Source organism: Balaenoptera physalus (genome assembly GCF_965194825.1).
Source record: "Balaenoptera physalus genome assembly, chromosome: 18".
Lineage (NCBI taxonomy): Eukaryota > Metazoa > Chordata > Mammalia > Artiodactyla > Balaenopteridae > Balaenoptera > Balaenoptera physalus.
In genome coordinates this window covers 81,575,464-81,587,689 of record NC_138899.1, presented here as the reverse complement: position 1 = coordinate 81,587,689, position 12,226 = coordinate 81,575,464, and the positions used below count along the sequence as shown (strand labels likewise).

The 12,226-nt window shown below is 36.9% G+C and overlaps 1 protein-coding gene across 10 annotated transcripts in view; it reads left to right on the top strand.

Annotated features, from left to right (window-relative positions):
• Positions 1-10,659, top strand: part of RNF17 (ring finger protein 17) — a 131,319-nt gene extending 120,660 nt beyond the window's left edge. For 9 of the 10 annotated variants that reach the window (XM_082435065.1, XM_082435064.1, XM_082435063.1 and 6 more), the window contains 8 exons: positions 38-163; positions 1,314-1,370; positions 3,175-3,291; positions 4,449-4,617; positions 6,274-6,409; positions 8,269-8,458; positions 9,894-9,993; positions 10,481-10,659. In XM_082435065.1, the coding sequence (XP_082291191.1) occupies positions 38-163; positions 1,314-1,370; positions 3,175-3,291; positions 4,449-4,617; positions 6,274-6,409; positions 8,269-8,458; positions 9,894-9,992 (894 nt within the window). In that variant the 3' untranslated portion in view covers position 9,993; positions 10,481-10,659. Of the gene's footprint in view, positions 1-37; positions 164-1,313; positions 1,371-3,174; positions 3,292-4,448; positions 4,618-6,273; positions 6,410-8,268; positions 8,459-9,893; positions 9,994-10,480 lie in introns of those variants that run through there. The other variant, XM_082435066.1, reaches the window with a different exon arrangement.
• Positions 10,660-12,226: the final 1,567 nt, after the last annotated feature.

The window sequence follows — 12,226 nt, the reverse complement described above, 5'->3', positions numbered from 1 at the left end:
TTTTATAGTAATAATCTCCTTTATTGAACTTAAATAGGAATTACCAGAAAATCCATGGGAGAAATTATCTATTCATCTCTATTTTGATGGAATGTCACTTTCTTATTTTATGGCACACCATAAGTATTGTACTTTTGAACATTCTGAGGAAATACTGAAGGAAGTAAGTGAACTAGTTTTCTATAAAAATCTAAACTATAGAAAAAGAAATTGTGGTTAAAATGTCATATTTTGTCTTATGCCTCAAGCCTTCCATATAGTTCTACATGCCTGATATGTTAAGAGGGTCTAGAGGATTTGTAAATTCTTTATTGAGAAAGCAATACCCTATATCATGCTTTATAAAGTCCTAGAAAAGACTTCAATTGCATTAAGAGTCACTTAGTGTTTCTATATCTTCAAACCTAATGAGAAACTCATATGTTCTCTAACGTTGTTTGAATATAGATGTAAATTATAAAATCATAATGGAATTCACTGCCAGAAAACGACTCTCTCCCAAGATAAAATGGTTTTGCCTTATATTCAATATTATAACATTTCCCCCATTTTGCCTTACAGGGAACTCAGAGCCAGATTTTAAGCTTAGCTTCAGTAAATAGTCCATTCCAGTTGCCTGGTGCTTCTGTTTTTAATATTTTAAAAAACATAATTAGTCTGTTACAGATAGGATTTCACATGGCAAGCTGCCACAAATACTTTATAGAAATAGAGTACTCATCATAAATAAGAACGTGAACATTTTATATAGCAAGATATTTTTAGACTTACAGTTCACTTGTTAAGTTTTTGAATATTCATTTCGGCGATAGTACACAACCAAACAGTGGGTGTGCAGTTCAATATAGGAAACTACTTTCTTCTCTCAAATAGGAAACTATGACATAACTTTGTACATGTAATGCTCACAGCCAGTTGTTTCTTTTGAGCATAGAGGTGTGTGTGTGTGTGTGCGTGCGTGCCCCCGTGTGTTTGTGTAAAGGGTGTTTCATCTGTTAAACAGGTTTTATAAAGATTACTTAAGTCTCTCTGGCAGGTGTACTCTTCAGTGTGAACATTTAAAAGGAAAGGTAAGAGCTCCCACTCTTATTATAAACTAATGACAATTGACATGCTTTTAGCATAATTTTGAGGATTCTTCTTGTTGCAATATTAAGATCACTCAGAACACTAAATTTTCCCATAGTTAAGCTGAAATGAATGCCAACAAGGTCATGCACACGGTTTTTGTGGGATGAAATATGAAAGTGCCTTAAAACAACAGTACATAGTTAAAGATAGTTTTATTCATTAATAATACTATATTATTTCAGAAACCAACAGATTACAATAAAAAGTATGAGGAAGCGAGATGGGAAATAAGGTTTGAGGTAAGTTTCAATCCAAATATTTTGAAAATTTGGACACTTCATCAATACAAAGAATCTGATACAAGATCAGGAAGGTAAGCATAACAGCTTTATTGAGATAATTTACATACCATAAAATTCAACTTTTTAAAGTGTACAAGTCAGTGGTTTTTAATATATTCATAGAGTTGTGCAATCATCACAACTATCTAATTCCACAACATTTCATCTCAAAAAGAAGCTCCATACCAGCAGCAGTCACTTTCCATTTCCCCTTCCCCAGTTTCCTGGAAACTGTTTCTGTGGGTTTGTCTATTCTGGACGTTTCATATAAAGGGAATCATAGCCCTTTGTTACTGGCTTCTTTCATTCAGCATAATGTTTGCAGGGTTGAATCATGTTGTAGTATGTGTCCTTTTTATTGCTGAATAATATTCCATTATACAGATACACACATTTTGTTTATCCATTCATCTCTTGATGGATACTTGGGTTGTTCTTACCTTTACAGATAGTGAATTAAAGCTACTATGAACGTTTGTGTACAAATTTTTAAGTGGATGTCAGTTTTCAGTTCTCTTGAGTATGGACCTAGGAGTGGAATTTCTAAGTCATATGGTGACTGTGTTTACCATTTTAAGGAACTGTGAAACTGTTTTCCAAACCAGCGGCATCATTTTACTTTGGTACTAGGATTGTACCAAGGGTTCCATTTTTTCCATATCTTCACCAACACTTACCTGACTTTTTTCCTAGCCATCTTGGGATAGGTGTGAAGATACAAGTCCCTTATCAGATATGATTTGCAAATATTTTCTCCCATTCTGTGGGTTGTCTTTTCACTTTCTTGATGGTATCCTTCGAAACACCAGAGTTTTAAATTTTGATGAAATCTAGTTTATCCTTTTTATCTTATTTTTTCTTTTGTCACTTTTGCTTTTTGGTGCAAGAAGTGTTTTCATAAGTAAAATCTTATCATTTAAAATTTTAAGTAGAATTTAATTCCTATAATTATAAAAATGACATATGCTTGTTGTAAAGTGTTTTGTAACAAATCAGTAAAATTCAACAGTAGGTAGTCACTTCTTGCTGAAATCTTAGTGGTTCAAATATGTTTTGTTTTGCCACCAGTTTGGAAATGTTAAATAGTAATAAGTGAGTCTACAAATTTGAATATGATTGTTTTACTCTTTATGTTAATCACCATATTCAAGATTTTTTTTAACTTACTAAAAGAAAAATCCCCTATATTTTTATATGTATATTTCTTTTAACAACTGCTAACTGCCTTGATCCTCTTTGGAATCATATAACTTTTAATTACTCCTTATGCTTTTATAGAGCTTAAGAGAGAGCACACTTTTTTCATGATTTTTAACTTAAATCTTCCTTTGTCATTTCATATTTTAGTTTTTATTATAAAATACTCTAAAAATAAATGAAATACTACAGAAATGTGAAAAGAAAGAAGTTGTCCCAGTTCTACATCTTGAACACCCCAGTCCGTCCCACTAAGTAGCCGCAATTTGCTAATCATTCTTCTAGAATTTTATGTGTTATATGTAAATATTATATATAAGTAAATATTCCTGTGGGGTTTTTTTTATACAAAATCTTTTTTTTGGCAGGGGACAAAAGACTGCTAAAGATCTTTTGATTACTTATCACATTTTGGTCCCACTACAACAAAATTATTTTGTGATTTTCAGTGTCTCAGCTAGATTTTTGCTAAATGAAAGTAAATTGGCACTGTAATAAGCTTTAATAATGTGGTGGGTTTCTGTAATAGTCATTCTGAAATTGGAATTTATTTTTGGTGTTTTAGGAATTGCTTTTGCCTGAAACAGAGACGCCTATTTTACCGCCATATTTGTCTTCACCTCTTCCTCCCCCTGGAGAGCTCTACGCTGTTCAAGTTAAGCACGTTGTCTCACCCAGCGAAGTACGTGATTCCAGTAATGCTGGTGGTTAAAAACATGACAGGCAGTCTCGGTCTTTAACTGTAGGGTTGATTCTCCACATTTCCATCTTCCTGATTTTCATAGCTGACAGCTGGTGGCCGCTAGGTTGCCTGCCCTATAATGTCCTCTTCAGACACTTGTTTGTACTTAATGAGGCAAGTGTTCCTTAATCACTGTTGGGTTTTCCCAGTATTGTGTAGCTTTTTCATTCAAATATTTATAGATTGTTAAGTTGGAACTTATTTCCACCTGTGAAATCTTATTAAACATCTCATTCCCCTGTCCTCGTCCTACATTGAACTTAGGTGTTCTTTATTCGCTGTTTTTCCATACCACTTATCACCTTGCAACACACTGTGCCACTTCCTTATTTTGTCTGCTTCTTCCCACTAGAATGTAATTCCATGAAGACAGGGATTTTTGTCTGTTTTGGTCAGAGGTGTGTCCCTAGAACCTAGAATACTGCCTGATACATAGTAGGCACTCAGTAAATATTGACTGAATGAGTAAGTACACTAAAGAAAATTCAATTATATATGCTTGGCTAACGAGAGAAAGAAATGACAAATTAAGCGGCCAGGCAGTCTCTCAGCCATTTTTACACAGTAAACCATTCTTTTCACCGACAAGAAGAATTTGCTCCATAATTTCATCAGAGAACATAGTAGCGCAAACTATTGTTGGTTTTTATGATTTTTAATTAGTTATTAGTCACCACATAAATTACCCCAAATTGAGCAGCATAAAACAACACACGTGAAAGTCAGAAATCCAGGATCTCGGGTTGCAGTCGGGGTGTGTGTGGGGGGTGTGCAGGATCCACTTCCAGAGCCCGAGGGCTGGGCCCCGGCCCCGCGGGCCTCTGCTGGGCCTGCTGGCGCGCGTCTGCACGCTTCCCTGTTGGGCTGAGCGCCGCCAGGGTAGAGACCACGCCTTTGACAGCCTGGGCTCAGTGGTCACATACCGCCGCCGCTCTCATGCTTTCCAGTCGCAAAGAGCAAGTCTGGTTTGCTGTGGGGACTTGACTCTGAGGGCTGTGAGGTCGTTGCTGGGGACTGGCGTGCAGTAGTTCTGTCCACATCATGAATACTAAAAATTACAGCATTTGAACTTTTTCCCTTCCCTTCCCCCCACTTAGGTGTATATTTGCCTTGACTCTGTAGAAAACTGTAATCTGGTGAAGCAGCATGATGACACAGTTGACGGTGGAGTCAGCTGGGAACCTGAGGCTGAGAGCCTTGAGGAAGCGCTGGGGAGGTTCAATAAGGATGTGGAGACGTTCCTGCCTCTGACGGACTTCCGAACAGGTACTAACTAACCTTTCAGAGTAAAATGGGATTCCCAGTGAAGCCGCTGTTTTGTTTCAGTGCTGATGAGACTGGGTTGGTTCTAAGGTTAACTGGTATTTCTATCACCCTCACTTGATATGCATGGTCTCTTGCCTTGGGGCGCTTTTGTTTTTCAAAGCTCAGGCCACACTGTAACATTGACTGCATGAAGGTGGCTTTTCTGAGCTTGCAGTTTTGCCAGTAGCTCAGATTGTGAGCCGTTACTTGGACCTGAACAGCACTAATTTTAATTACAAGCCACCTAAGCTGCTAATTGTGGTGTGGGGCAGCAGAACTCAGATTGTGTCGAGTCCTGCCAGCATGGGTGAAATCCTGCTTTTTTCCCTTTCTAATCTACTTTCCTATCTTTATTAAATATATGGCATTCTCCTATGAGGAAAATGCATCTAGTTACTGGTGTTGACGGTTCCTGAATACCAGGAGTGGTGTCTACACATTTTATCAGTATGTGATGTATAGGGATGTATTCATCCTTGGTATTTTGTTCATATCAGAGGATACTTTAGCAAAGGAAAACATCAGCCTGACGTCCTATCTGATTTTACTTAATGAGATTTTAATCACATGTGACCCATGTTTGGCTGATAAACACCACTTGCTGTTCCCTCTGCCTGGAAAGTTCTGGGGTGTGTAGCAGGGTCTCTGCTCAGCTATCCCCGCATGGCAGCTCTTCCCTGATGCACCCCACCCCACCCCCTCCTCCCGTCCTGTAAGGCAGCACCACAGCAGGGACTCTGTAGCGTCATCAGCGCTTAAGGAGGGCACCTGGCTCAAGTAGGTGCTCATAAGTATTTGTTGAATGAGTGAGAAAATAAACTCAGTCACTTTTTCTTTTTGTAAAAACTAATTTATAATCTGGAAGAAACAATCCCTTCCTCACGGTGCTCTTCTCTCAGGGAAGCTGCACAAACAGTCCGTGCGTAATGTGATCATTCATGGAGCTACACATACATGTGTGCATTTTTCTATGGTTATTCTTCAATTAATTATGCATATGTACAAGTTGATTTATAGACAAGTGCTTATTAAATATGTACGGAATCTATATTGAAGGAGTTGAATAAGGAATCTATTTAGGTAACACGTTGAGGATATGTGGTTGAAGTGGGTTGGGAGTATATTGTGAAGAACCCTGTAAATTGCAGTCTAAGGACTTGGTACTGCAGACAGTTAAGATGCCATTGAAATTTTTTAAACTACAGAGCAATGGAATTGGATTGGAGGAGAAGGAAATTAAAAGTAGGAATAACAGAAACCATTTTACTATCATTTGCAGAAGACAATTGCCCAAAGGAAAAAAAATCGGGGGCGTATAAGAAGTGGGAACAATGGAAGGATGGTTTAAGCCTTGGGTGGTGGAAGAACTAGGACTCTGAGAATGGAGAGGTGTCTTTCTTCCAGCCTTTTCCTAACTTAGGAATTAGGAAAAACAAGGTTTATAAAGTATAAACAGAAAAAAGAGCACAAGCCAACATGTGGCTAACTGTTGAGTTTTTAATTCTGAATAATGGGTAATTGGTGATTATATTTTCTTTGTACTTTACTGTACTTTTTTAAAAAAACGTTTTTAAGAAAATAAAAGGCAATGTGATTTTCCCCTTTTTGTCTTTTCAGAAATGCCTTGCCTTGCAGAATATGATGATGGCGTATGGTACAGAGCAAAGATTGTTTCCATTAAAGAATTTAATCCTCTGGCTGTCCTGGTACAATTTGTTGATTATGGATCAACTGAAAAGCTGACAATAAACAGGTTAAAAAACAAAAAAGTAAACTTAGTTGAATTAGGATTCTTAGTTTTCTATTCTTTTTTTTTTTTTAATGAAAAGATTTTGCCTCTTTTTTTAAAAGAAAAAAATCTATTTTAAAGCTACTTATATATTGGGAGTATTTTTTATCTAAAAGTTATTTTTTATTGTAAAATATACATACCATAAAATCTACCGTGTTAAAAAATAAATTTTAAAAAATTCTTAAAGAGAAAAAATTTACATTAGCCATTTTTAAGTATACAATTAATTGGCATTAAGTATTCAGTGTTGTGCGACCATTGCTACTGTCCATTTTCAGGACTTTTTCATAACCCCAAACAGAAACTCTGCCCCTCAATAACATTCCATTCCCTTTCCCTCAGCTCCCGGTAACCCCTCTTCTACTCTCTGTATGAATTTGCTTATTTTAGGTTCTTCATCAAGTGTAATCATAAGTATTTGTCTTTTTATGTCTGGCTTATTTTACTTAGAATGATGTTTTCAGAGTTCGTCCAATTGAAGCATGTGTCAGAATTCCATTACTTTTATGACTAAATAATATTTCATTGTACGTATATACCACATTTTGTTTATCTGTTCATCTGTTGATGGGCACTTGGTCTGTGAATAATGCTGCTATGAACAATGACATACAAAGAGCCATTTTGAGTTCCTGCTTTCAGCTGTTTGGGGGGTATTATATACCTCAAAATGGAATTGCGGGACCATATGGTAATTGTGTGTTTAACTTTTTCAGGAAATGCCAAACTTTTCCATAGTAGCTATATTACTTATATTTCCACCAGCAACGCACAGGAGTTCCATTTTCTCCACATCCTTGCCGACACTGTTATTTTCCAAGTTTTGTTATTGTTGTTTGTGATACTTTTTTAATAGTGGTAAAATACACATATCATAAAATCTACCATCTTAACCATTTTTAGAAGTATAGTTAAGTAGTATTAACTTTCCTTACATTGTTAGTGCAACCAATCTCCAGAACTCTCTTCATTTTGGAAAACTGAAACTAACCCTGTGCCCATTAAACGATCCCTCATTCCCTCTTCATCCAGCCCATCAACCACTGTTCCATCTCTATGAATTTGATTATTGTAGGTATCTCATATGTCTTTTTGTAACTGGCTTATTTCACTTAGCATGATGTCAAGGTTCAACCGTGTCATAGCATATGTTAGAATTTTCTTCTTTTTTAAGGCTGAATAATATTCCATCACATGTATATAACACATTTATCCATGCACCCATCAGTGGATACTTGGTTATTGTGAATTATGCTATGAACATGGGTGTACAAATATTTCTTCATGACCCTGCTTTCAATATACTCAGAAGTGGAGTTGCTGGATAATATGCTTATTCTTAGTATTTGGAGGAACCACCAAACTTCCCCACAGTAGCATTTTACATTCCCACCAAATGTCCAAGGGTTCCAGTTTTTCTCTGTATCCTCACCAACACTTGTTATCTTCCATTTTTGTTTGTTTTAAATAGTAGCCATCCTAATGGGTATGAGGTGATATCACATTGTGGCTTTGATATGCATTTCCCTGATGATTAGTGATGTTGAGCACCTTTTCATTTGCTTGTTGCCCATTTATATCTCTTCCTTGGAGAAATGTCCTTTTTAATGTATATTTTCTCTCATTCTGTAGGTTGCCTTTTCACTCTGTTGACTGTGCCCTTTGCACAGTTTTAAATTTTGATATAATCAAAATTTTTTCTTCTGTTGCCTGTGCTTTTGGTGTCATATCCAAGAATCACTGCCAAATCCAACACCTTTAACTTTTTCTCTAATTGTGACATTCTTAACATTTTAATTTAAGGATTTCTTTTGTGACAGACTTTGTCAAATTCCTGTTCATCTTATGCAGTATCCAGCCCGAGCCATAAAGGTTCTCTTGGCAGGGTTTAAACCTCCCTTAAGAGATGTAGGAAAGGCAAGAATACCGTACTGTCCCAAGTGGAGCATGGAAGCATTGTGGGCTATGATAGACTGTCTTCAAGGAAAACAACTTTATGCTTCTTCCATGGTAAATATCTGCCTTAATTAGCCAAAATACTTTGAAAGCTATTTCAAGGATCCCTGTTAACTTTCTAAAGTGCTTTTTATCTCTGCAGCTCTAGATGCAAAAATGCTTTAAAGCATTTGATGTTGTAAATACTATAGGATTAATTTTAAGGCTTGTTCAAATGTCTTAGTTTGTATTTTACAAACTTTTGATTAGCCCTGCAATGATATAAAATATCAGTGATCTAATGACTAAGATAAAAAATGATCAAGATGAGTATCCTATAATCAAAGAACTGATAATGAGGAAAACATGTAAACTACTAATACAAGGTAGAATGAAATAAATGCTATAAAAAAGGTATAGGTATCTTTGGGGTGTGTGTGTGGGGAGAGAAGCAGGAGCGATGAGTTCTGTCTGGAGAGATCAGGGTAGGGTGTTTGAGCCCCTGCTTAGTAGGCACTTGAGTGCTTATTCAGTAAGTATGACCGGGAGAAAGTGACATTCGAGCTGCATCCTAAAAGTAGAAAAGACCAGAAGGGGGATTCTGGTCAGAGTCAGAGAAAGGTTCAAATGGTGCTCATATCATAACTGTACTGACTTTGAATTGTTTAATGCAGTAGAAGCTGCATCAAAAGGTCCAAAAAAGAAAATCCAGATCATGCTTGGTATAAATATGCTTTCTACTTGAGGCTTAGTCACAAAGGGGTGGCTCGAAGGCCGTATCTGGCTTGTAACCATGTTTGATTTAGTGCACAGCTGTTTTAAAACTGGAAAATTATACACAGTCTTATTTCTAAGTACTATAAAATCTTCTGAAGTGACAGCACCAGTGGTGCAACAACAGTCCCTCTAGGTGGGGACATGCTCTTCGGTTCACCCTAGTCCTCACCACTGTTGTTTCAGCCCAGCTCGCCCTGATCTGGGGACCCGAGACTTGGGGGATTTCTGATATATTGGCTGTGACAAGAATGAGCTCTTAATGAAGCAGTGCTGTTACTAGACAGTGCTTTTTGAAAACCTCTGTACATACCATGGTCCTGTGTATGCAGTGGTGTAAATAGCTTATGCAGGGTTTCTCTCAAGAAGCCAGTGAAAATAACAAATGTTCTTATAAATACATGTGTATTCACCTCTATGAGTAACACTCAAAATTTGGTGACTGTATGCATAAAGGTATGCTTTATGTGTAGAATGTAAATGAATTTTAACAGGAATGGTAGTATTAAAGCCCACTGGCTCAATCCAGGAAAACTTTGGGGAGAGTTACATTTTAAATAAAGTAAAAGATGGAAAGAATGGGACTTAGCAAGAAACCATCAAGATACCTTTTGAAAGTAACAGTGTATAAATTATAAATAAACTTAGAGAATGCCTTGTCCCTCCTGCCAGTTGTAGGAGGAACAGGCAGCAAAGACATGATGGTGTTTTCTTGACATGTGTGTGTTAATTTTAGGCTCAGGTACCAGAACAAATAGTGACATTATATGAAGATGAAGGGTATCCAGTTCATATGTCATTAGTAGAAATGGGGCTTGCAGACCAAGACGAGTGATGTAAGTACCACGACTTCTTGTTCACCCTTACAGTCAGCATGATGTAGCAGAGATTCATACTAAATTGCCCTGAAAAGCACCTTTGGCCTTTCCTTGATTTGTCAAAGGAATGACAGCAAAGCTCAACCAGAGTCTCCCTTGTAGATCTCTCCTTCATAGGCCCTTCTTACCTACTGAGTACCAGTAACAAAGAGGTTCCATAGCTATAAAAACACTTGGAACGGCTATCCTGACCATTCATGGTGCCAGATGGTTATGGGGGCAAGGAGGAGAGCAGCGGAAAGCGGGCACTATAAATAATTTAAGCACAGAATGCTGTGCTACACATGCAGCACTACTGGACAGCCAGTGCCCTGATAACAAGGTTATTAAAGTCCTTCGGTAAACAGCTCACTCTTTATCCATTCACATAAACGTAACATGTGATTCAGTAACTGTATTTGAACCTTAAGCAAAGGTTTAAAATAACACACCTTTTGTTTTTCAGGTTTACAGTACAGAGCATCTATAGCAGCCCAGAAGAAAGTTTTCTGTTACATGTAGACCATTTCAGGCTTATTTTTCTTGACTTGTTCTGCAATAGTGCTGGCCTTTTTTTTCTTTTCTTTACATGTTGAACTGTTAGGAATTGTTCCAAAAAAGTTAATAAATATTTGCTTTCAAGTATTTACTTATTTTATTTTACTGTAATTTTTAAATGAAATATTTTAGGCATGTTAGAAAAAACATATTTAGTTCATTTTATAACTAATGTACATTCAGCTGAAGAAACAAGACATCATCAGCACAGTTGTAGGCCCCTGTTCTACCCTTCCCCAGTCATTCTGTTTCTTACAGAGGAGGTGAATACTGTGAATTTGGTGTTTATCGTTCTTATATAGCTCTTTATAATTTTATTGTATATGCATGCATCCATAAACAAGACATAGTGTTGCTCTGTATATTTTTAAGTGTGTGCAGTATCACAGAATTACCTTTTTTCCGTTACTTTATTTCCACTATATAATGCATATTGGTATGCATAGCTCTATTTTATTCACTTTCACCGTTACATCCATCTGTGCATATAATTTACTCTCTTGTTAGATATTTAGGTTGTTAACAGTTTTTTCTCAATTACAGATACTCTACTGTACAACCCCTTATGCACCTGTGAGGGGTTTTCTAGTAAACATACTTTAGTGGAATTTAGTACTAGGTCATGCGGCAATTGCTTTCCAAAAAAGTGATTTTACCAGCTAATTCTACCATCAGTAGTCCAAGTTCCTTGCCAACATGTGGTGTGGCCAGACCATTGTTTGCCAGTTTATGACAATAACGTAAAAAGGTACCTCATTGTTGAAATATGCATTTACTGGTTTTAGTCAGTTTATTGCTTATTAATCCTTTGTTTGTAATTACCTATTTTAACTAATAGGGATTCTTTATATATTCTGGTTACTAATCCTTTGTCAGATACGTGTTTCTTTTCCTAGGCTGTGACTTTTCTCTCTTTTGTGGTATCTTTGGACAAACAGAAACTTTTGACTCATCAACCTTTTAAGGTTTGTGCTGTGTCTCATTTAAAAATCTTTCTCTAGGGAGCTCCCTGATGGTCTAGGGGTTAGGATCTGGCATTTTCACTGCTGTGGCCTGGGTTCAGTCCCTGGTCTGGGAACTGAGATCCCCCAAGAGGTGCAGCACAACCAAAAAAAATAATAAAATTTAAAAATCTTTCTCTATTCCTGAGGTAATACATATAATTATTTTCTTTGAAAAGTTTTCAACTTTTTTGTTATTCAGTTTTAAATCACCTGGAATTAATACATGTGGCTTTTTTTAAAAAACTGAGTTACTGCCAGCACTACTGTCAGACTGCACTAAGTGACTAGACCAAACTTACTATGTAAATCTACTTGTAGGTGACTTGGCCCCCCCTTCAAGGACATCTTGCTTCTGTCGGCCCGTCTTACAGGTAATAAGGTCAAGGCACCTGTGGTCTATCAATCAGTTAACACTGGCTGGTTAGTTTTCACGCCCCCGCCTTTCTCAGCTGTCACCGTCCTTACAACTGCTTTCTCCTCCTATGAGATTTATCTGCACTTGTAGAATGAACTCTTTTGCCTGTTTTACTGTTTATTTGTATTCAGTCACTGTTTTAACTTCCAATTCTGTGACCTCTGTGGTAGATGATAATGCTTTAATTTTAGTACTAATTGAGCACAGTAATATCTTGACTGGAGAAATCCTCTTA